The sequence below is a fragment of the Pleurodeles waltl genome, chromosome 1_2 (assembly GCF_031143425.1).
Source record: "Pleurodeles waltl isolate 20211129_DDA chromosome 1_2, aPleWal1.hap1.20221129, whole genome shotgun sequence".
In the NCBI taxonomy this organism is placed as follows: domain Eukaryota; kingdom Metazoa; phylum Chordata; class Amphibia; order Caudata; family Salamandridae; genus Pleurodeles; species Pleurodeles waltl.
In genome coordinates this window covers 521,493,545-521,517,728 of record NC_090437.1, presented here as the reverse complement: position 1 = coordinate 521,517,728, position 24,184 = coordinate 521,493,545, and the positions used below count along the sequence as shown (strand labels likewise).

The 24,184-nt window shown below is 42.8% G+C and overlaps 1 protein-coding gene across 1 annotated transcript in view; it reads right to left on the bottom strand.

The window, feature by feature from the left end:
* SLC7A11 (solute carrier family 7 member 11) overlaps window positions 1-24,184 on the bottom strand; it is a 622,701-nt gene that overhangs the window by 23,316 nt on the left and 575,201 nt on the right. The window contains exon 11 of the mRNA XM_069242094.1: window positions 18,919-19,096. Coding sequence (XP_069098195.1) covers window positions 18,919-19,096 — 178 coding nt within the window. The remainder of the gene's footprint in view (window positions 1-18,918; window positions 19,097-24,184) is intronic.

Here is a 24,184-nt window from a genome sequence, read left to right as displayed (position 1 = left end):
CCACCCTGGGGAGGTGATGCGTCAAATCTGATCCATGCATTGGGGCCAATGCGCTGGTTCTGATCCACACAACAGGGCCAATGTGCTCATTATGGTAGACAAAGCAGCGGCGATTCATCAATTCTGACTGATGCACCACTTTATATCTACTTTCAAGGGCACAGGACTGGATTGACACCACTTGGCAGGGCAAGACTCAAAGTTGGCATAGTCGAGGTGCTTTAGCAGGTGAGTTGTGAATCTTTTGTGTCCCTGAGACTTCAGAAAACAGGAGGCAAGCCAGCAAACCCTTGGAGTCACTTTGGCTCTGGGTTGAATAGATGCAGGTGCAGTTCTTCTCACTCCTAAGCAAGAGGGCCAGCAGGCAGCACAGCAGAGATGGAGTCCAACAGAGCAGCAGCCCAGCAGAGTGGCAGTCCTTGTAGCAGCACAGCAGTGCTTCATCCTGGCAGAGTACCTATAGGTCCAGAAGTATACTGAGTTGGTGGTGTTTGAGGTCCAGTACTTAAACCCAATTGGGCTTTTGAAGTGGTAGAGACTTCAAAGAGAGGCCTTTGAACTGCACAGAGTCCCTGCCCTTCCTGCCCTGACTCCAGACTCACTACAGGGGACAATGCAGCCCTTTGTGTTAGTACAGGACACAGCCTATTCAGGTCCTCCCTCCCATCCTGCCCTGGATTGGATGGCCTTTCAGGTTCTGGATGGCCCATCAGTCACACCAAAGCTTCCTTTGTGTGTGGCTGTCTAAAGAAAAAAACAAAGACCAGCTGTCATATGAGTCTCTGAGCAGCCACAGGTACAAAAAGTGCTTGAAGATGCCACCTGCAACGTCCACTAAGAGGGCAACTCCAGTGGAGCAGCCTTAGCTGGATTTTCCAGGGCTGACCAGGTGCATTGTGGAAGTTGGAGTCCCAGACCATCAAGAGCAAACCAGAGCTTCTGAAGTCTTGGCTGGTGCTGTGAACCCTTTCTGACTCTCAAGGAACCTCTCAGAAGAAGATCTAAAAGTCTGAGAACTTTTTGAGAACTTTTGTGAAACAGCTCTGAAAGAAGAGCACCTCAACATCAAGAGTCAAGCAGCTGTAGTCGAACCACGAGCCTGATCAAGATGGTTTGCCCCGCTGAAGGCTCCGGAGCTCCTCTTTGTTGACACTAAGGACGAGGACCTCCAGAGACCCACTGAGGCATCAGGCTGAAGCAGGGCACCATCATCAAAATGAACTCCTGATTCAAGGATGTTGAGAAGAGAAGCTCCAAAAAAGTGATTAAGTGTGAAGTTGTTTTGGTGATATTGAGTGTTTTCCACTTACCTGTCTCTTAGGTTAAGTCTGACTGCTTGTTGTCAAGCTACCAAGGGTTAAGCAAGGATTAATTTATTGAGACTTGGCCGGACCTTATCAGTAATTGTGGTATTATTACTAGCTAAAGGTACATACCTCAACCTACTATTAACCCACTTTCCTACACATATGAATTACAGTGGATACTCTAACTCAGTCTTCAGGTAAATCAATATGGCCATGGCCCAGCCAAATTTGGCCTACAGTTTACACACTGCAAAGTCAACCTGGATGTTAAGGAAGCTCCAATTTGGAGTTGGCATTGGTCTTATGAAAATCAGTGTCCATCACAGCAATTGGAATTCAGCTGTGTTTTTTACTATCTTATTTGCCTATTTATGGAGTGCACATGGTCCGATCAGTATGAGGGTTGTTGGAAATTATCAGCTTGTGTGTGGTATTCCCCCAGATTTTTTTCTCCTTTAACTGAACCCATTTTTGTTGGCCACAGAACTCTGCACACTTTACTTTTGCTAACCAGTGGTTAAATGCTTGTGCTCTCTCTTTTACATATGGTATAACTGACATGTTTCGAATTGCCTTATTAAATGTACAAGGCTAGTCTATGGTACTACATGTACCTAGGGCCTGTAAATTATATGCTACAAATGGGCAACAGCAGTGATTGTGCCACCGACTAAAGCTACACTGTAAAACATATCTCCAGGCCTGCCATTGCAGCCTATGTTTGCAAAATAAATCTTCTGCCAAGCCTATGCCTTCTTTGTAATACTCATGTAACTCTTATTGTGGGCTCTACATGCCCATAAGGCAGAGTCATTGGCATTTAAAATGTAGCACATGTATATCTAAAGTGTTCCATGTACTGGCAGTAAAAAAACCTGCAAAGGTGTTTTACACTTTGGCAAGTTGGACCCTTCCACAGGAAAACACTGTGTTACATCAAAACAATTTGTAATGCTTAGGTTCAATTTGGAAGCAGCTAGAACAATTATTCATGTAGTCATTTTAATAGATTCAAAATCCAAGTTAAAGGTTAAGTCAGATTTTATATTATGATTTCAGAAATTACCTGTTTCGAAAATTGTCATTTCTCTACCTAAGCCAACATGCCTTTCTGACAGAGTCCAGTGTCACCTGATAATTAATAGCTTCCCTCTGGGGTTATGTGTATTGCTCCAAGGGTGTAGAAAGATGTGTCCTTCCTTTTGCAGGATGGCATGGGGTTGTGCACAACCCTTTCCTGGGCGTCAAAAGGTGTCTAACCTATCACTGTCAAATGGAGCTCACACCTAGGTCTACCTCCCTTTGTCTTCCTAGTGAGCTTCGTTCTAACTCAGTGGAAGGAGGAGGCTGTCCCAGAACTGGTTTGAAGTGACCAAAAGGGAGGGTTTGTCCATTATCATAGGCACACATCTGGGTGGGCACAGGGACCTCTGAACAGGGAATGAGGGGTTCTGCCACGTTTGTTTTTGGTAGGGAAGGGCACTGTGGGATAGTTTATAGTAAAACACAAAGAAAGTGCTGCAAAAGTGGGCATGGTTACCCCTGGTAACTTTCACCCCATTTATTAATGATTGGAGAGGAGTTTCCCTCACACATAAACTGGCACTGGGCATAAAAGTGGCATCTCAGAACACTTGAGTACCTGTGAAGAATTGGCAAAAGGACTCTCCTACTGTCTGAAGTCTGTAAATGAATGTAAATGAAGATTGGCTGTGCTTGCCATGAACCCAGAAACCTAGAAACACAGGAACCCAGAAGTGACTCCAAGGGTCAGCTGGATGACTTCCTTTTTGAGCAAGAGGGACACAACATGCTTCCATAGACCTTTCCTGCAACTAACTAGTTGAGCAGTTCCAACTGGACTTCCCTGGACCCTGGTACAGTGAGTCTTTAACCCCTAAGTGCTGTCTCCAATATCCTGGACTCTTGACTGGTGTCAAGGTGCACTGCTCCTAAAGTTTCATGAAACCTGTGACGTAGAACCAGTGTGCAACCAAAACGAATATAGTTGGTGCTTAATGCTTTTTTATACTAATTTGAACCTTTACATTTAAAAATTCATAGGTATGCTTCTTTTTATTGGTGTTTTGTTGTTTTGGTCTCCTCTTCTGTATTAAAATTTACTCTTTTTTTATAAATTAGTTTGGGATTTGTCTTACGTAGTTTTTTGAATTGTATTACTGGTTGGGTACTGCATAAATATGTTACACAGTTAAGCCTCACTGTTTTTGTGCTAAGGTACCAGCCGGTTAGGTAAAGGTTAATTTTGTGACATTCGTGGTTCACCCTGATAAGGAATGTGATTATTATTTGAAGTGAGAGCTCACCCTCCTCAGCTAATACTCCAATTCTTTAGATACAATCAGCTAACCAATTCAGGAATTACATAGGCAAGGAGGAGGGTTCCTGATCTTTAAATCCTTCTGCAGCAGTGCACTGAGGGGCATATTTATACTCCGTTTGCGCCGAATTAGCGTCGTTTTTTTCGACGCAAATTCGGCGCAAAACTAACGCCATATTTATACTTTGGCGTTAGACGCGTCTAGCGCCAAAGTATGGGCAAATAGCGTCATTTTTTTGCGTGAACGCCTTCCTTGCGTTAATGAGATGCAAGGAAGGCGTTCCCGTCTAAAAAAATTACAGCGACGCAAATGCGTCGTATTTATACTCCCGGGCAAAAATCACGTCCGGGAGTGGTCGGGTCAAAAAACCCCGCATTTGCGCCACTTTTTAACGCCTGGGTCAGGGTAGGCGTTAAGGGGCCTGTGGGCTCAAAATGAGCCCACAGGTGCCCTCCCCAGCCCCCAGGGACCCCCCCTGCCACCCTTGCCCACCCCAGGAGGACACCCAAGGATGGAGGGACCCACCCCAGGGACATTCAGGTAAGTATAAAAAAAAAATGTTATTTATTTTTTTGGCATAGGGGGGGCCTGATTTGTGCCCCCCTACATGCCACAATGCCCAATGACCATGCCCAGGGGACAGAAGTCCCCTGGGCATGGCCATTGGGCAAGGGGGCATGACTCCTGTCTTTACTAAGACTGGAGTCATGTAAATGGTGTCTGGGCATCGTTTAAAATGGCGCAAATCGGGTTAAGACGATTTTTTAGCGTCAACCTGACTTGCGCCATTTTTAAGACGACCTAACGCCATTTTTCCCTACGCCGGCGCTGCCTGGTGTACGTGTTTTTTTTCCACGCACACCAGGCAGCGCCGGTCTGCTTGCGCCGGCTAACGCCATTCAATAAATACGGCGCCCGCATGGTGCTTCAGAATGGCGTTAGCCGGCGCGAAACTTTTTGACACTAAACTGCGTTAGCGCAGTTTAGCGTCAAAAAGTATAAATACGGGCCTGAGTGTTTTTTGAATTGCTAAAATCATATAACTCAGGGTCCCCAGGCAACCTTTTCATACTCATGAACAGGTCAACTCGAGCACCTGCTTTGAGCTGAATGACTCTGCAGCTTCACTTTAACTTGGATGCGTTCCAACAAGGAATGAATTTTTTTTTTTAAAAGATTACCAGTGAATAATTTAGTCCCTAGTATGGATGTGCATCCCAAAAAAACAAGTGACACAGATCTTCCATTCCTGTAATGTCTGCTTACAATCATATGGTGACACGGATGTAACAATCAGCCTGTTCCCTGCTGTCAAATGCCCATACAATATATTTATTTTAGGCATCAATACATGTATTGATATTACTGGTGCTTGGCATGGATGAAGCATAGAGAGGACTTGTCATTTTCGTGGCATGGTGTTGAAGACACAATACATAATGTTATAAAATATTCACATATGAGCAAACAAAATGGATCGTATTGCCAATATCAAGGGCAGGTATGCACAGTCTGACTGTGGTACATGGCATGTAGGTTATGGGACGTTGGTAAATTGAGAGGAATGCTTCAATTGCCTTAAGGTGGTCAAATGTCGCTTGATAGCTCTTCGGATATATGTAATATCAGGGATGTGTGGGTATAATTGAACGGCCCTGAAAGTATTCACATCTTTGTTTCATAAAGAAAAACAGTAACTATGTAAAAATGGTGATTGTCGATGATATCTACTGTAAGTGCAAAACTTTAGTGAGGTAGTTTTCTTTAACCAAAATAAATCTGATCACATTGTGCAACTTAATATATTCTACCTAGCTCATTATCAGTACTGCATCGTTTTCATTACTTTAAGCTACAAAACTTTCAATTTGTGAAGTACAGAACAATTTTACAGTGCGAAGTAAAGCTCAATTTAATTGCCTGAATTCTTGATCTGTCATCTGTCAATAGAGATATGTATTGTTTGACATTTTCATGTTTCTTCTGTTTGCAATGTTTGCAACTTTTAACTGTTTTGAAAGGTTGCAAAGCAATTCAATTGTTTAAAACATGTACCGTTTTCTTTCATTCATTGCAATGGCTATTGCTATGCAGGAAATCTATCCAAATACCTTCTGCTTCCTTATTGATTATTTATTACTCATATTATAAACGTTTTCGAGCCAGTGCACTTTCATGTATTTGAGGTTAAAAGAAGATAAACAGAATATGATGATTAGAGATATAACTAGAGAACATGAAATTCCTTCAGTGATCTACCTATTGAAGAGCCTGTCCACCCATTTACTTATCAACTGTTCATTTTAAATAAGATATCTATATACAGGTATCTTCCTGCAGCTCAAATAATTCAACACAGCATACTTCCATCAAAGGCTGGCAACATACTAATTGACCTCCAAATTGTGTTAATGTCATGCCATCCTGTTCAAGATTCGCATGACAGTACTTGATGTGATGTAACTGGGGGTGAAGGCCATATGATGTCATATTGTGTAATGGCCTCACAAATCAGAGTATGCATTGAGGTCACTTTCGTCACGCCTGGGATTTTGGTAAATTTGTGTCTCTGTCTTGTAGAAAGAGCTGCAGGATACTTGTGGGGCCCATTACTAAAGGAAAAGCCCTGCAAAATGTCACTTCAAGCCATGAATAATGATCATCTAAGCTTTGAAACAGGAAACTGTCTTCCTATACTCCATTATCAGTATAAAATAATATAACCTACTCATGTGGGAAACTGACACAAAGAAACACTTTTTCTGTAGTCCATGCATTGATTCTCACTGCGACAATGAATGCAAGGTTGGCATTCCCATCCTAAAAATGACGCTAGCCCCCTACCACCATATTTACCTCCCGACGCTAAAATGGCACGCACATAGATAGCGGACCCAGAAAATGATACTAAGCCTGATTAGCGTCAAAATTTAATGCCTGGTTAGACCAGGAGTTAAAGTGCAGTTAGGCACATTTTTAAAGGGAAACACCATGGATTTCACCATGGTGTTCCAATTTTGGCACATAGATGCCCACTCCAACCCCGGCATCACCCCACCTCCACGACACAGGGATACTACTGGAGGAGGGCGCCCATCCCAAGTAAGTTTAGGTAAGTATATGTGTTTTATTGTTAAGTCTTAATTGAAGCCACTTACAGGTGGCTCCCTGGCTGGCACTGGGTCTGTTGAGGGGGTCCTGGGGACACTGGTCCCCTGTGGTGGGTATTGGGGTTGTGGTAATGACTCCTATCTATACTTAGATGGGAGTCATTTTTTGGCTGCTTGGGCATCAAAAAATGACGCTAGGCTGACTAACGGCATATATTTTGCTGCTAATCTGCCTAGAGCCATTTTATTTCGACCACCATACAGCCCCAGTTGGCCTAATTTTTCATGATGTGAGCCATTTCTCAGCGCCATCGTGCATCATTTAATAATTATGGCGCACAGATGGCTCAAAGGAATGGCGTTAGCTTGCACTCAAATTTTTTATGCACAACTGCACTAGCGCAGTTGTGCATCATTTTTCATAAATATAGGTGCTAGAAATGGGGTCTTTGGTTGACAAGCAGGTTACCCCCTGTCCAAGCAAGGACCTTCACTCTAGGCAGGATTTCACATTCAAAAGAGACTTTACTTTGAAGTAGGCCAACTTCAAAGGAGAAATTGGGTATAAGAAGGGCACCCAAAACCACAGACTTTAGATCACTTCTGGACATCAAGAGGAACCTCTGCCTGGAGAAGAGCTGAAGAGCTGAGAAGTGCTGCCCTGCCTGTGACTGTGCTTTGTGGAGCTATCCTACAGTTGCTGCTTCGTTTAGAGTAAGAGGGCAAAGACTGGACTTTGTGTGCCTTCCTTCTTGTGAAGAAATCTCCAAGGGCTTGATTTAGAGCTTGCCTCCTGTTGTTTGAAGTCTCAGGGACAGCAAAGACTTCTCTCTGCCTGCACCTGGAGTCTCTAGAGAGACTCCTTCTCTGACAAGTGGTGCCCTATCCAGTCCCTGAGCCCTTGAAAGGAAAGCTGGTGGAAATCCAAGGAAATGGACTTCAGACCGATGCCGCTGCTGAATCCGGTGACGCCGTCTGCAACCGACTTCGTGATCTTCGCTGGAATGCGACGACCTTCGCAGGCCCGATGCCGCTGCAGGCCCGCTGAGGTCCACGACTCCGTGGAAGTCGCCGCAGCACATCGTGACGCCGCCGCTCGAAGTGCACGAATTCAACGTTTCGCACTGACGCCGCGATCCCCGACTTCGCGCATCGACTTGTTTTCACTGTTCACCAAAGGTACTGTACTTTGGGGTCCATGCGACTCCATGTGCGGCGCCGCTGGTGTCAGATTGTTGGGAACGACTCCGTCACGATGCCGTGTTAACACCTCATTGAAGCATTTTGTGTTTCTAAGTGCTATTTTTGAGTTTAATCTTTCAAAATTCATAACTTGAATTGTGTATTTCGGATTTTTTTCATTTTGGTCTTGTTTTGTTTAGATAAATATTTCCTATTCTTCTAAACTGGTGTTGTGTCATTTTGTAGTGTTTTCATTAAGTTACTGTGCATTTTGGTAAAAATACTTTACAACTAGCACTCTGAAGTTAAGCCTACTGCTCTGCCAAGCTACCAAGGGGGTAAGCAGGGGTTAGTCGAGGGTGATTCTCTTTTACCCTGACTAGAGTGAAGGTCCTTGCTTGAACAGGGGGTAACCTGACTGCCAACCAAAGACCCCATTTCGAAAACCTATATTTATGAAAAATGATGCACAACTGCGCTAGTGCAGTTGTGCGTAAAAAAATTTAGTGCAAGCTAATGCCATTTCTTTGAGCCATCTGTGCGCCATAATTATTAAATGATGCACGATGGCGCTAAGAAATGGCTTACATCATGAAAAATTAGGCTAGCTGGGGCTGTATGGTGGTCGAAATAAAATGGCTCTAGGCAGATTAGCAGCAAAATATATGCCGCTAGTCAGCCTAGCGTCATTTTTTTATGCCCAAGCAGCCAAAAAATTACTCCCATCTAAGTATAGATAGGAGTCATTACCACAACCCCAATACCCACCACTGGGGACCAGTGTCCCCAGGACCCCCTCAACAGACCCAGTATCAGCCAGGGAGTCACCTGTAAGTGGCCCCAATTAAGACTTAACAATAAAACACATATACTTACCTAATGTGACTGTGCTTTGTGGAGCTATCCTGCAGTTGCTGCTTCTGCCAGAGTACGAGGGCAAAGACTGGCCTTTGTGTGCCTTCCATCTTGTGAAGAAATCTCCAAGGGCTTGATTTAGAGCTTGCCTCCTGTTGTGTGAAGTCTCCGGGACAGCAAAGACTTCTCTCTGCCAGCACCTACCTTAACCGTACACTTCACCCTGCTCTTGGGGCTACCTAGGGCCTACCTTAGTGTGCCTTAAATGTAAGAAAAGGGAAGGTTTGGGCCTGGCAAGGGGGTACACTTGCCAAGTCGAATTTACAGTTAAAACTGCACACACAGACACTGCAGAGGCAGGTCTGAGACATGATTACAGTGCTACTTATGTGGATGGCACAACCAGTGCTGCAGACCCACTAGTAGCATTTGATTTACAGGCCCTGGCACCTCTAGTGCACTTTATTAGGGACTTACTAGTAAATCAAATATGCCAATCATGGATAATCCAATCACATCCAATTTACACAGAGAGCATATGCACTTTAGCACTGGTTAGCAGTGGTAAAGTGCTCAGAGTTCAAAAGCCAACAGCAACAGGTCAGAAAAAAATAGGAGGCAGGAGGCAAAAGATTGGGGATGACCCTGAATAAGCAAAAAAGTCCAACAATGGGCCTTAGTGCAACATAGCACCAATGCAGGCATCATTGTTCCATGGTGCAAGGGTACCTGTGTTACAGGAAGGCATGTTTTGTTCTTAAAGGGGCTCCTCCCTGCACATAAGCAATCTTCTGAGGCATTTTCCACTTTCTATGTGTGCTGCAGAATTCAGCACGTGTAGAAAGCGTGAATACCTAGGAGAAATAAAGATATTTTCCTCATTATGCCTCGCCTAGGAAGGTGTAATAGTTTGATGCATTCCAAGGTTAACTTGTGTAAGTAAATCTGGGAATATACCACAACACTCAACCTCTACCCATGGAACGCCTTTCCAGTGCAGGGTAAGGCAAGGAAGCGAATTGCGCTGCCTTGAGTTACTCCAGATTTACTATGCTACGCAGAGAAACGCAAGGTGGCTCTGCATGGATTAGTAAATCTCACTGACGCCCCTGTGCTAGCTTGAACCACCTGTGTGATGCAATGGCAACCCAAGAGCTTTGCAAATCTGGGCCTAACCAACATGTAGGCCCAGATTTGCCAAACTTTGACTAAGTGCAATGCAGCAAGACAACTTGCTGCACTGCGCTTCATCAAATGGAGTTCAGGAATGCTCTATATCTATCAACATATGGTGCATTCCTGCTCTCTCCTCGCACAGGTGCCCTCAGTGCAGCCTAGCACTAATGCAGATACCCTTGCATCATGGTGCAAGGGTGCCTGCGGTGCAGGTAGAATTGTTTTTGTGCAGGAAGGGGCCAGGTTATCTAGCATTTCATTGCTTGGTAAATTTGATTTAAAGACTGCATTGCCCTTGCCACGCCAAGGGCAACACAATCCAACGATAAATCTGGTCCATAGCAAAGTGGAGCGGTATCCCACCAGGGTACCGCCGTCATATTTGTAACGTGGGCGTTTTTATATTGATAAGAGATTTAAAAAAAAAACAAAAAAAAAAAACAGGTGCGTTCTGGTGCAAGGCCCGTACAAAATATATGGATTTCCCGTGGAACTAATATACCTAGGGCGTTGGATTAGAGTCAAAATGCGATATAACGACAACAATTAACGATTCTCTCTATCTGCTTATATCACAGGCCGGTCAGAAATTGAATTAACAAAGTCTTCACATATAACATTAAGCGAAATTATGACTACAGAATTAGGGATACAAATTGCAAGATTGAATGTAAGCCTCGACTTCATACAAAGCTTGAAATACAGCATTACTGCTACACACTGGCTGCATCATCCTGTAAACAGGTATATTCTATCTATCAAATACGGAGCCCCCCAAATGTTTCTAGAAGTAATGTAAAACCAACGGCCACAGTCAGTCCTAAAAATCTGGCAACGCAGTATTGGGGATCGAGTGCTTGCTTGCATGCAAAGTTAAATCTTGCAAACATCACTATTCTTGGCGGTAATAATGTTGAGGATGGAAGATCACAAACACGGAGCCTCCTTTGTATTCTCCCTGTTTTTCCCCCAGTTTTGCAGCGCTTGAGATACAGCTCTCGGGGCCTGTGCATTTCGCACAGCTCTGCGGCATTAACTGACCAGTGCCGACCAGTTCGCGACTGTTTCTCGCAACCGCCTGTGTTGAGAAGAGACATCAGCGTCTCCCACATGCCCAAGCGCTCGTGTAGAGGAAACGAAGCAAAAGAAGTGGCCATATCCTCTCTGCTGGTGGGAAAACGGTTTTCTAATACACATATTTCTTAAAGCGAACCTTCTCCTTTTCGAAGGGTAGCAGCTCCAAGAAAACGTGGTTGACTACTGCCACCTTTTGGAAAAAGAAAGGCTTTACGCGACGTCAATGGATTTGGTATTACGGATTGTTGCCGAAAGATTTCTGTTTCAACGTGGCACTATTTTCTGCATCTTTTATCAGTTCCGTGTGCTAGTCTCGGAGAAATGATTTCTAAAGTAAATTGCTTCAGGAGTTGGAATTTCTTAGCTGCATTGGTGCTTGGTTATGGAGAGGACCTTCGACACAGAGTCGAATTTCCCTATTGCACCCGCGGTTCTTTTATGTGGTATTAATGGGTCACTTGCAGAACAAGCACTGGCATAGCTAATAAATCTGAATTTCATGTACCAAAAATGCAAATAGGCATTCACAAATAATGTTTGCATACATTTTATGCACACATGTTGTTTAACACATTAGAGCCTCTTACTGGCTCTCTCAATGGTAAGGAAATGTACCCAAAACTGCTTTCAGTGTAGAATGCATTAAGAAGGTTAAGAACTGAAAATGACACCTAGCATGGTTGATTTTAATTTTTCAGATTTAGAATAACCCCTAATGAATTCTAACGGATATATTTCCCTATGGTGGAAAGATATTTTGCTAGCTGTTAGCGTGATGTGAGACAGCCAAGTCAAAGCAAACTGGATTTGTTAAAGAATTGCTTAAAAATATGGCATACAAACAGCTGCGCTGTTAAACTAGACCTACATTTTACATTACCTAAAAAGGCAATTTTTACCAAAAAAAATCGAATGGTTGTGCATTACTATGTTGTCATTCAAAGACATACTACTTTGAGGGCAATTCAGCATACGTGGGAAACTGTAAAAAAGCCAGTGAAATGTGAAAAAAGTGGTTTTCAGTGCACCTATTTCTGGATTAAAATAAAAGTACTACATCCCATGTTTATTAGTACTAGAGCACAATCAAAAGGTTGGTGTAAATTTTGCACCAATAATTCTTTTCTGAAAAAGAGACAAAAACAATGCTTGCACATTATTCTCTACAATTGTGGCAATGGCTATGGTAACACTACTACCAAACTGTGGAATAACAGCAAAACATCTGACATTCTGTAAATTACTAAATAGAAGTGGTAGAGTTCCTTTGCTTAATTTGAGCCAGTGGTTGCCGGTGCAGGGCATCTGCGCTTATTTTTGGTGGCCGGCACTTATTTTTTTGCATCAGGCATTTATTGCGAGGGAAGACACTAATGGGAAATATGGAGGAAGACAAAGACAGAAATGCGTCACAAAGGGGGAAAGCAGAAAGCTGCAACAGTGAGCTAAAGGGATAGGGAATGGCTGTAAATAGATTAAAGAGGCCCGAGATGGCTTTAGGTGTACACTGCCTCATTATTCGTGCTCGCACTTTTATTTGCAGTAGTCGCGTGTTTCAGAAGAGAGGGCACCGGCATGTTTTTATTTAAAATTAACCACTGCAGAGCTTATTTCTCCCAAATTACAAAGCTGCACAGCTCCACCATACATATTCAGTAGAATATGGTCCTGAAAGAGCTTCCAATGATGTCTTAAAACATTCTTCTAACTTTTTAGAGAGATAAGTTTTTCCTTCTTTTGCGATGCCACGAAGGGCATTACAACAACATCACTGACATCACTGGTAACTCCTCTCCAGAGTTCCTGACAACGGGGGTATTGATAACAGTTGGAAGGGAGGTGCAATAGAAGTATCAGGGATCGAAAGTGGGACCCTGTTGAAGCCAAGAAAATTTCACCTAGTTGCTTATTGGTTATAAGCGGCTCTAAGGTTAGTTCTGAGGCTCTCAACCCTCTGCCACATTTATCCCAAAAAGGGGCATGTTTATCTAATTTTCACACAGCACAACAAACCACCTTGCTGTGCTGTGCTGTGCTGTGCTGCGCTGCGTGAAAGAGCAGGAATGCACCATATTTAGCATTATACAGCACTTTCATGTCCTTTCTTTGTGGTGGCGCCCTTTTGGCTACCTACCACCAGTGAAGGCACCCATACGCCATGGTTCAAGGGTGCCTGGATTGCAGTCGGAATTGCTTTTCTGGAGGAAGCTGCAGCATGCACCTCACATAGAAAGAGAAAAAAGCTAGGAGAAATAAAGATATTTCTCCTTGTTACACCTCACCTGGGAGGCATAGGACTTTGACACATTCTCAGGTCTACCAGTAATGGCAAACCTGGAAATGCACCACAACTGCTGGGTGGATGTGTGTTAACACCAACACTCCACATATGAAATGCCTGCCTGGGGCAGAGTCCCACAACACAGCGATTTGCAGTCTGTTTTGTTACTCCAGATTTATCAAGTCACTCAGGGCCACACAAGTTGGTCTTGAAAGGCTTGACACATTTTACTTTTGTTGTGTTGTCTTTGAGGTCCCCCTTGCGTGTAGCAAGGGCGAAGGAACCCGTTTGATAAATATGCCCTGTAATTGTTAGGTCACTGCCCATAGCCCCAAGGAAGCAGATTGGTGTTCTCACGTCTTGTGCCACAATAACAAAAACAATGAAACTCTTATTTCACCCAGTTACCTTGCTGTGTCAGGTAAATATTTCAAAAGAAGCAGAAAATTGACAGAGTCACAGTGTTGGAGGATGTATAAACCAAGTGATGCAAATTAAATCTCTCAATATATTTATCTAAGCAATTGCTATTTCAGTAAATGCATCACAAATTAGACAAGATATTTGTTGTTTAGGCGCAGGCTCTTTCAGTTAATGCATTACAAATTAGACAGGGCCACATATAATTCTTAATGTTTACAGTTTTACGTCTGGCTTTTTCACAAAATATTAAGCAAAAAATGTATTACATTCTCAATTTCAACTTTGTGAATCATTTCAATTAAGCAAGTACACCCTGCCTGGCTTTATATCCGGATTGTCTGATAGGAACATTTGTGAACTCTATAAAAATCTAGATCTTCGCCAAGGCTGGGGTAGGGTCATACAATTGTGTTCCGCCTGGTGTGTGAATAACTCCGCCCCAGCCTTTCTAGCTCTCATTATACTGTGTCAGGGAATTCACTGGTTTCCTTGTTGAACAGTCACCTTCCCACACCAGGCTGTACATGTTCGACCACAGTTGTGCACAATTCTAAACCGAATGAATTCTGAATTAATGTAACCAGATCAATGCTGTCATGTAAGAAACCAGGATATTTTCAATAGGCTAGTTCCTGTGAAATTCAGAAAGGGCTGTAGCAGCTATGTGCCAAGCTTAGTCTGAGTGGCTACCCCAGTACTGCAGACCTCCCAAATGTTCAAACAGAGCTTCCAAGATTTGCACATGTACACTGACAGTTCGTATCGGCCAAGACTGCATATGCACACATAAGTTTGGGACATGCTCAAATTTAGAAAATAATGGTTAGAATATGCATAGTCAACCAATCTGCCATTTTTCAGGTCAGCTCATCTCTAAACGCAGGCAAAAAGCAACTAGCTTTAACTTCAAGCCTTGAATGATGGAGTACAGTGAAACAAGTGGTCTTGGGAGAAATTAAGAAACTAGTATTTCTATTTTCAACAGGTGTATTTCACATTGAGGTAAGTGAAAAACATATATTATCTCCCCCTCAGTCTTCTCCTGCAGTGAACACATTTGTTTTTGTGCACTCAGGCTGATGACGATCTAGTGAACCTGTGAAGAGGCCAAAATAACAATTATTATTCCCTCTTTAGGTTTGTGTTGCCAGTGGCTTTCCTATGTCTGAAAGTGGAAACACTTTAATAGGCTGCAGAAGTGCGTCACGGGTGTAACACCCTGCTTGACACATGTAGCATGATTTTAAATAGTCGTGGTCAGCAGGTTAATTGGTTTACTGCACACGTTTCCAAATGATGCATTGGAGGGTAATGCCTAGGGACCACCAATGTACAAGGCGAGCAATGGTGAGATCGTAAAAAATGGCACTCCTTATAGACAGAGTGCTTATGACATGCATATGCCACTTATAATGATTTCGAATGTTGCTGTTCTCATTTAACTGCTCACACCTCAAAGAAAAACGTAACTTTCTTCTTGTAGCTCATTCATTTCTGATTGCCTAAAGATCAAACAATATTATGTGTCATATTGCACGCGGTCGTGAAATGTTTCCTTTTTACTCCATAAAATGTCTAATAGTTTGCGACCGCAGATGCTGGCACATAATATATCATATTCTGGAAACGGTGTGTTCTGTTATGATGCAGAAGACATGCACATCCCTTTAGACCACCCACGAATGAGAATTGATGTTGAGCATGTCTAGCCAGGTAAGTGATGCATATAGTTTATAAAGAGCGTGTCTGCTATTCTCTATCCATGCACTTCCCTTTTCATGTGTCCTTCTCTCCTCGTTTGCTAGTTCACGTCTCCTCGCCTCTCACAGTTATGAACAGATACAGGCTAACGAGTACTATGAAAACTAGTACTAAAGACTAGTCAATTCCGATGGGCGATGGACAAATGACCAAGTATACTGGGTGTCACCCCCTTTCTTTCTCCCTTAATCCTTCTCTTTCTCTCTCTCTCTTTCTCTCTTTAAGTAGAGGGGAAGCGAGACAAGAGAGAAGGGTTCAAGGAGCAACTCCTGTAAACTGAGAACCTTTAAAGGCTGGTGCAGCCCTTACAGAATCAGGTCTGCATCGGTACGTAACTTTGTTGCACGCTTGACAGTTTATCAGAAATATTGTCTGAGGTATGTGGAGAGCAAAATCCCCCTCACATCACTTTCTTCATTTTTATCTCTCGAATCCTCCATTTTCTCTCTCTCTGTCTCTCTCTCTCTCACACACACACAACAGCAGTTTTGTACAGTTCCTCTGTATAATTCTTGGTTTATGTTATCCACCACGTCTGCCTACAATGATTGTATCTCTATTGTGCTATCATACAACATTTGTGTTAGGAATTGTATTGAATAAGTAAAAAACGAATAGAAATCTCTCCCTGTCCCAACCCCTTTTCCCAGCTCTTGCTTCTTCCTTTAGGTTACTTGCACCACAGCCTTTATCTCACTGCCTCCAATTCCCTTCTCTGCGCCTCTCTCATTCAATCCTGTCGCACTCGCATGCATATCTCTCTCTCTCTCTCTCTCTCTCTCTCTCTCTCTCTCTCTCTCTCTCTCTCTCTCTCTCTCTCTCTCTTTCTCTCTCTCTCTCTCTCTCTCTCTCTCTCTCTCTCTCTCTCCCTCTCTCTCCCTTGCTCCCTCCCCAACTCTTTTATGTCCCTCTTTCTCCTCCTTGTCAATTGCTTTCTCTTGTTTGAACTGGATACTTGAGACTAAATAAGAAGTCCCTAGTGGCAAAGTGAGAAGCTACATCAGATCCAGGCAGGGTCTTGTGACCTAAGGCACTGGTCAGCAGTCATTTCACTACTAGTTGCCACTGAGCTCCCTTTGATGCATCCTGCTTCTGGTCAGAGTTTACCATCTGGGGATACTACTAATGCATTATCTCCCTTCTCCTCTTCCCTACCCCACACGGCTAAGATCTACCCCTTAAAAGCTAAGCCACCAAAAACATATTCACATTACCATCAAATTACCTGTCCTACTCCGGGACGAGTGTAGTTGCTTTGCATTGATGCAACACACATCTGCTCCACAAACTAGACACACAGAATACCAAACCACATGAAAAAACACAACAGACGAGTCCCCTGGAAAACCAAAAATATGGTTTCAATCCTCAGTGAAAATAATTGACTTCAAGCAGTTAACATCTTAGCCCCCCAGTTCACCATTTAGTGAAAGGTTTGATATATCGTATCACTGATCATATTTGCAGTCATTATTAAGATTCCTTTAATCCAGACACGTGAATTGTGGGTATCTTCATTGAACCATTGTGAAACAGATCAGTGCATCAAGATTACACCTATGTGCAGAGTGGGATAATGCACAGCAATAGAGGTGCACGATTTATGGGGGGAAATAATGAACCATGCTCCACGTTTGTCACACTAATACAACAATTTATCCTTAGTGGCCATAAATCAGAACAATGTTATATTATTCTTATTTGTAGGGTGTACATATGGACCATAGGAGTATCCTGTCTCATGTAACACTTTGGCATGTCTGAAGGTCTATTGAAGAACCAGGTTTACAGTCGCTTCTGGAATTTAGGGACAGAATGGCAGCTTTGAGGCGTTATGTGAGGTTGTTCCAGGCTTTGGGGTCAAGGTAGTAGAAGGCTCGACCACCGGCTCTGGCCCGGTGGATGCATGAGACATGGGCAAGAAGGAGGTTGGCTGAGTAGAGGTGCCTGGCAGGGGTGTGGAAGAGGATGCAGTGGTTGAGGTATGCTGGACCTTGGCTGTGTAGTATGTTCTCAGATGTGTGTGAGAGAAGTTTGAAAAGGACATTCTGGTGGAATGGGAGCCAGTGGAGATCTTTCAGATGTTCATATATGTGTATGAGTAATACCGTAGCTAACCAGATACCAGCTATGGTATTCTAAGTGAAATACATGGTGGTCTGCTTTAGATAAGTTAGTATGTCTTTGTCCTAGAAATGCAAGGATTGTTGTTATCCACTGCTCACACAGGCACCTAAACTCCCAGAACTATTCCACAATCCGCACAGCATGTTGCTTTCCAGATCCATCAACCTCATCCGTCGCCCGACAAGTACGGTATTATTTTAGAAACCCGTCTGCCTTTCTGACCAGTCGAGAAGAACAGCTTGCTATGAGCACAATACCTTAATTAACTGGGACTTTTAATTAGCTGGGAAGTGACTGAATTTAAAAGTTGCATTCAAGTGCATTCAAATAGTGTGTTCAGTGCCAAGTGCTGTGAAAAGGTTAAAGCGCCAGCCTGCTTGTCAGGGTGTTTTTCTGCACCGCCTAAAGTGTGACAGCGACAAACTGTGCTGATTTGTTAACGAGTTGTAGGTCTAATTCCCCAAATGCTGTAACATTATTCTAAATGGTGCCTGCAATTACCACATTGATGACAGCATGACCCTGTCACCGCCAGCGTCCGCTCTCTGCATTACTCACCGCCTTTTCCAATCAGGCAGTTTCCTTCTCCACATCTCATCTGGCCATTAAGTTTGTCATGTGACTCGCTCTCCCGTCCCTTGCTCATCTGACTTTACCACCCTTCTGTTTTCATTCTCTTGGAGTATCCTGGTCAGAATTCACATCTCGTGTCAATTATTATATTTTCTAAATTACAAATGAGAACATCCTGATACCCCTTCCCCCGAGTGTGTCTTATAAATAACAGTACATAGCTATTCCTACAAATACAAGGAAAGAGGGAATCCGATAGATAGATAGATAGATAGATAGATAGATAGATAGATAGATAGATAGATAGATAGATAGATAGATAGATAGATAGTGAGGAAGGGAGAGAAAACGTAAAAAATAAGTAATAAAAAGTAAAGGAAACTGAGATGCTTTCGCGCTGTGCCAAAGGAAACACTAAATAAATATTTTTCATATATTTAAAACGAAGCACACATATGAAAGTGATAAACAAGAAGCCCCTTCATATCCATCGTGGTATTCATGTCAACACATATCGTGGCATGCACACAGGTTTTGTAAGCCTCCACATATGTTAGGTGGTATCTACCCCAACACACACGATGGCATACTCGCAGGTTTCGTAAACCTTCCCATATGGAGAGTGTATTCGTCCCAACACACATGGCATGCACGCATGTTGTGCAAGCCATCCCAATCACATGCATCTGCAGAGATGCCCTTACTTGAGAATTTCCTGAACCACTTTGGCTTGTTATCCCAGATGACCAGGAGGTAGTAGGCAGGGACCCCAGTCAAGGTGATCGCGAAGCCTATCCCAGTGTTGACAGGATCAGAGTACAGTGACAGCGACACCATGAAGAGACAGGTGAAGGAAAAGAGGGCCGGGATGAAAATGGGCACCTGAAAAACAGAAACATAACATCCAAACGTCTATCATTTGTTTCGGGACAATTTGGAGTTTTGAAATCATCTATTTAATATTCACAGGAATGCCCAGGGAATAGATTCTAGAAATACACCACAGTCTCCTTCATGCATCAGCCTTGTCCTGGGAATTCCTTGGCGGTGCAAACACTGAAAAGTGGGACAAAATTTAATCGGCGACATTATACAGAAACTATATGAAGGTGGGATTCGATCTGAAGCTCTAGCGTTCTCCAACACATGAAAACATCGCGGAGCGCCTTCAGCTTTTATTTCCCCTGCACTCTGCCTTAATTAGACGAGATTCTGTTGTTGCACTGCACGTTATGCTTTGAAATTAAGGCTAGCCTTGTGTTCAATTTACAGTACACATTACCCGGCCAGCTGTGGGAAACGGAAGCACCGTGTCCACAGAGCACTAGTTACCTTTTAAAATGATTAAGTACTTATCGATTTCCCTTCAGTAGCGAAGACGAAAATTAGGAGGCGAGGAGAGGCAAATGAAACACTGAGTGGGCTATTAAAAGGTGAAGATGGCGACAGGATGCGCTTACGGTATCATGATCTGACCCTCACGGAATGAACTGAGGAAATGGCGGCTATCGGTTTCATTGGTCACGCTATCACACTGAGTCCGCATCTCATGGGGTGCCCTAGATAGTGCACGCGGTGTTGTAATGGCGGGTGGCATTCTTGTCTGTTTAGCAAGCTCTACTTATACTTGGCGCGTTCGCACAAAGAGCCGCTCGCTGGATTCACATTTCGATTTGTTACCCTCTCTTGCCGTAGACAAGGCAGTGTTACTAAAGCAGAGGCCTTGTGTATTCCCCCAGTCTAGAGAGGCAGTTCCCATCATGATGAAATATGGATTTTGAAAACTTGTGGGCATATTTAAAAGAAAGTGGTGCATCATAGATTATGTGCTACTTTTCTCGTGCCCTCTTACTGGCACCTAAAGACACCTTGGTTGCGTGTATTTACAACAAAGTGCACCATGGCGGTCGTTAGTACAATAGTGTCAACATTTTTTACGCTATTGTGGCGCTTTGCTACACTAGCATCAAAAATGTTGACGCTAGTGCATCAAAGCACAGGGAAACCCATTGAAAATAATGGGTGCATCATTTCAACACCTGCTCTGGAAAGGCATTAAAAAAGACGGAAAAAATGACACAGTGAAATGTTGTACATTTCACTGTGCCATTTTTTCAAGCCTCAATGGGCTGGAATGCCCCCTTGCATACATTATGCCTGATGCAGGCATAATTGGCGCAAGAATTTATAAAGTGGTGAAATGCGAGCTTTGCGCCACTATGGAAATATGGTGCAGCAGAAAAGCCACCCTAGCGCCACCTTAGTGTAAATAAAATGGCGCTATGGCAGTGCTAAGGTGGTGAAAGGGCTTGTAAATATTCTGATCTGTGTCTCTAAACGTTGTTTGTTGCTCTATGACAAATGTTTCTCAAATGCCATACTTATATTTTCTATCTTTAACAAGGACAAATTCAGTATTTTTTTCATAAGGTTGTTTGTCAAACCACCAGGCTGCGAGTTTCATATTGAAATGACACATCTTCAGAATGTGGCAGCTCGCCTGCTTGGTCTGGCCTACGAACAACACATGCTCGTCTATCTTAAAATGAATGCAGAGCTACACACGCCAGACCAATGTAGGCTGACAATATTCACCATGACAATAACGTACTGTTACGTGCAATAGTAATAGAAATAGTAACAGTTTTAATACTAATAGTAACATGAAAAATAAAGACAAGGAATCTATACTACTACTACTACTACTACTACTACTACTACTACTAATAATAATAATAATAAAAATCACATAAAAGACACAGCATATAAAACCCTTTCTAAAAGTACTCCACTAGGTCATGGTGTGGTATGTGATTACATCCAGACTTCTAGCCACTGTCCTAAAATTATTCAAGTACAAGGCTCAGTTTACCTGCAACAAGTATCTGCCACCTCTGTGCTGAGTGAAACCCACCCTTTCACGACATGCATACAATCTAACATACATAACTCAAAAGTGAAATGCATGGGGGCAGTTTCCTTCAAACACAAAACTTTAAGCACCAGAAGATTTTAAATGAATTGCCAAGCAGAACAAAGTCACCTGTGCTTCAGAAGACTCCTGAAAATAAACTGTTTCAGCAAGCATTGGATTGAGGTGAGGCAAAACAAGAAGCAATAATCATGCAACAACAACGAATGGATCGTCTTCTTATGATGGACATAACTAACATGTGCCAAATCTAGATACATTTGTCTTCTTTTTTACTTTCACAAACTACAGTTCCCAAATATTCACCCCAGAATCAACTTAAGATTTGAACTATTATCCCTTACCCTGCTACATCAACACTGTTCATGTCAGAGTGGATGAGCAACTGAATAAGTGAATGAAAATATGTTTATGCTGTGGCTCTGCAAATTAATTGCCTCTAAGCACTTCATAGTACCCATGATTCCATAAAGGTGAAATTTGGCTTATTCACGAAAACCAGGTGTCTGACTTTGATGTGTATTGTCAAGGGGAGTATACAGGCTCACTGAACTGAAATGCCGGACCCTTTTTGACCAGTACAATCTTTTGGACATCTAAAGATCAGTTTAGGGAGACTGTGAGTGTGCTGCGTAGAGTTGAATGTTGCTGACAGCATATTAGGGTCATAGTAGACTGGATGCATGTTTAGGTAAAGTAGAGGACCTTAAAAGTCATTCAGGCTTGCAATCACAGATTTAATGAGCTGTATGGATTGGTAAGATAAAGTCAAATACCTTCTTACCCGTTACCTTTTCTGCTGTGATGTTATGGCCAGTTGCAAAAGGTAAGATTTCATTTGAGGCAGGCCATGGTAGAATGTGTTGGGTGAGTTGAGACTCAACTAAGTGGTCCCTAGATTGACTGGGTCGTCGTCTGGGGTGTGTGGACCACAGAGAAATGTGCTTAACATAGAATTCATACCAGAATACAAATGGACGAAGGTGAAGTTGAAGTTGGTGCTGCTTTTTGAATTGATGATTAAGTATTAATTCCATTGAGTATCAGAAAGTTTCTCAGCATTCACCTTTCAGCGGTACACATACCAGATTTTAAGAACTTCATTGAGTTGCTTCTAAATGACACACAGAGGAAAGCATGCATCATACGAAATGGTAAACTAAGCAGACTGGGGCCATCCGTTATCTGAAGGAGGGGAAAAGGTAAATTTGAAGAGTACTGGCAACATAGTATTCCATGCAGTACTCAACATGTGATCTAGCGGGAGCTGGGAGAGCAACAAACACGATGTGAAGCGCTGAGACCCATTTGATCGGAGGGACTCAAAACAAGGGAGTGCGAATAGCATAACTCGCGCTACTTCCATTCAGTAGCAGAGCACGATGGCTGAGTGTAAAGTCTACAGAGCTCCAGAAGCACCAGCATGTATGTTTAGTCTAAAAACAGCTACTTCCAGTTCATAGCACCTGATTTTGAAAAATAGCGGTCTATTGTGACACACCTTGAGGACAGCCCCCTCATACCCTCTATTTCGAAAGGTGTTATGTATTTTTTAGATAGGGCTTTGTCTGTGTTACATATGTGAAATAATTAACTTACTATAGGAGCAAAACTTTAGGTGTCTTCTCTGATGTGCCATAAGCCAAAATGAATGATGCAATCCAACCATTCTATGCAATAAATAAAGTAGGTTTATATAACCTTATTGTACATTATGTGCTTGGAAAATGTTCCATATTTTGTGACTTCAAAATCAGGACGACCATGAATAATATACATTTTCACTGAGCAATATTTTATCAAACTATGTAGCTATATGTGGGGGTATGTTATCCTGTGTCAGAAAACCTGTTTCTAAGGTTGTTCAACTTCAATTTCAAACCCTGCACTAGAACGTCATAAATATTTTCTGAGCATTATTAAACAAATATTCATGTTTTAGATTATGGTAAATCTCGGCATAAACCTGTGTTAGAAGGTACTAGAATACCTCAACTATACTCAGGGGAATAATACTGGAAGGAGGGCATGGCAGGTGGACCAAATAGAATTTGAATTTATAACAATCTGTCTCACATAAATCAGTAGCAGGTTCAAGTAACACATTGAGCTAAATTACCAGGCCATCAGTTTTTGTTTCACAGCTTTTGAGAGCGAGCATGCAAGCACGCTGGCCTGTTGTAATCCTCTGTGAGCTTATACCCATGCCCATTGCTATTCATTATTTGTTGTGCTTGTCTTAAATGCTTCATTTTTATTGGTGGATTTTGTGAAATGTCCCTCCTTTATGTACTGAGTTCCCAACCTGGTGAGTTCATTAAGTTAACATTTTTGTTGGCCATCACACTATGTCATGCTTCCTTCTGTTACAGTGTGATGGCCCCTCTTCAGGTTTCAGTTTGCCTTTCATCCTAGCCTAATTTCATGTTTGAGCACTATAGATTATCAGCATCTAGAAATCACTCCCTGATGATATTAAGGGGCATATTTATACTTTTTTGCACCAAATTTGCGTGATTTATTTTTACGCAAATTTGTTGCAAAACTAACTCCATATTTATGGTTTGGCGCTAAACCCGTCTAGCGCCAAAGTTATGGAGTTAAAGTCATTTTTTGGACGTGGAAACCTACCTTGCATCAATGAGATGCAAGGTAGGCGTTCCCGTGCAAAAAATGACTCTATGGCCTTAGCGCCATATTTATCCCCCGTGCTAAAATCACGCACAGGGTGGATGAGGGGTCAAATAATGGTGCAAAGCTTGCTTTGCACCATTATTTAACACCTGGGTCAGGGCAGGCGTTATGGGACCTTTGGGCCATTTCCATGGTGGAACACCATGGAATATGCCCACAGGTGCCCCTCCCAGGGACAACCCCACCCACACCAGAGGGACAGCGGAGGATGGGGGAACCTCATCCCAGATAAGTGTAGGTAAGTACAGGTAAGTATTTTTTTTAAAGTGGAATTGGGGGCCCTGAAATGAGTCCCCCTACATGGCACTGGGTGCAACGGCCATGCCCAGGGGGCCCTGGTCCCC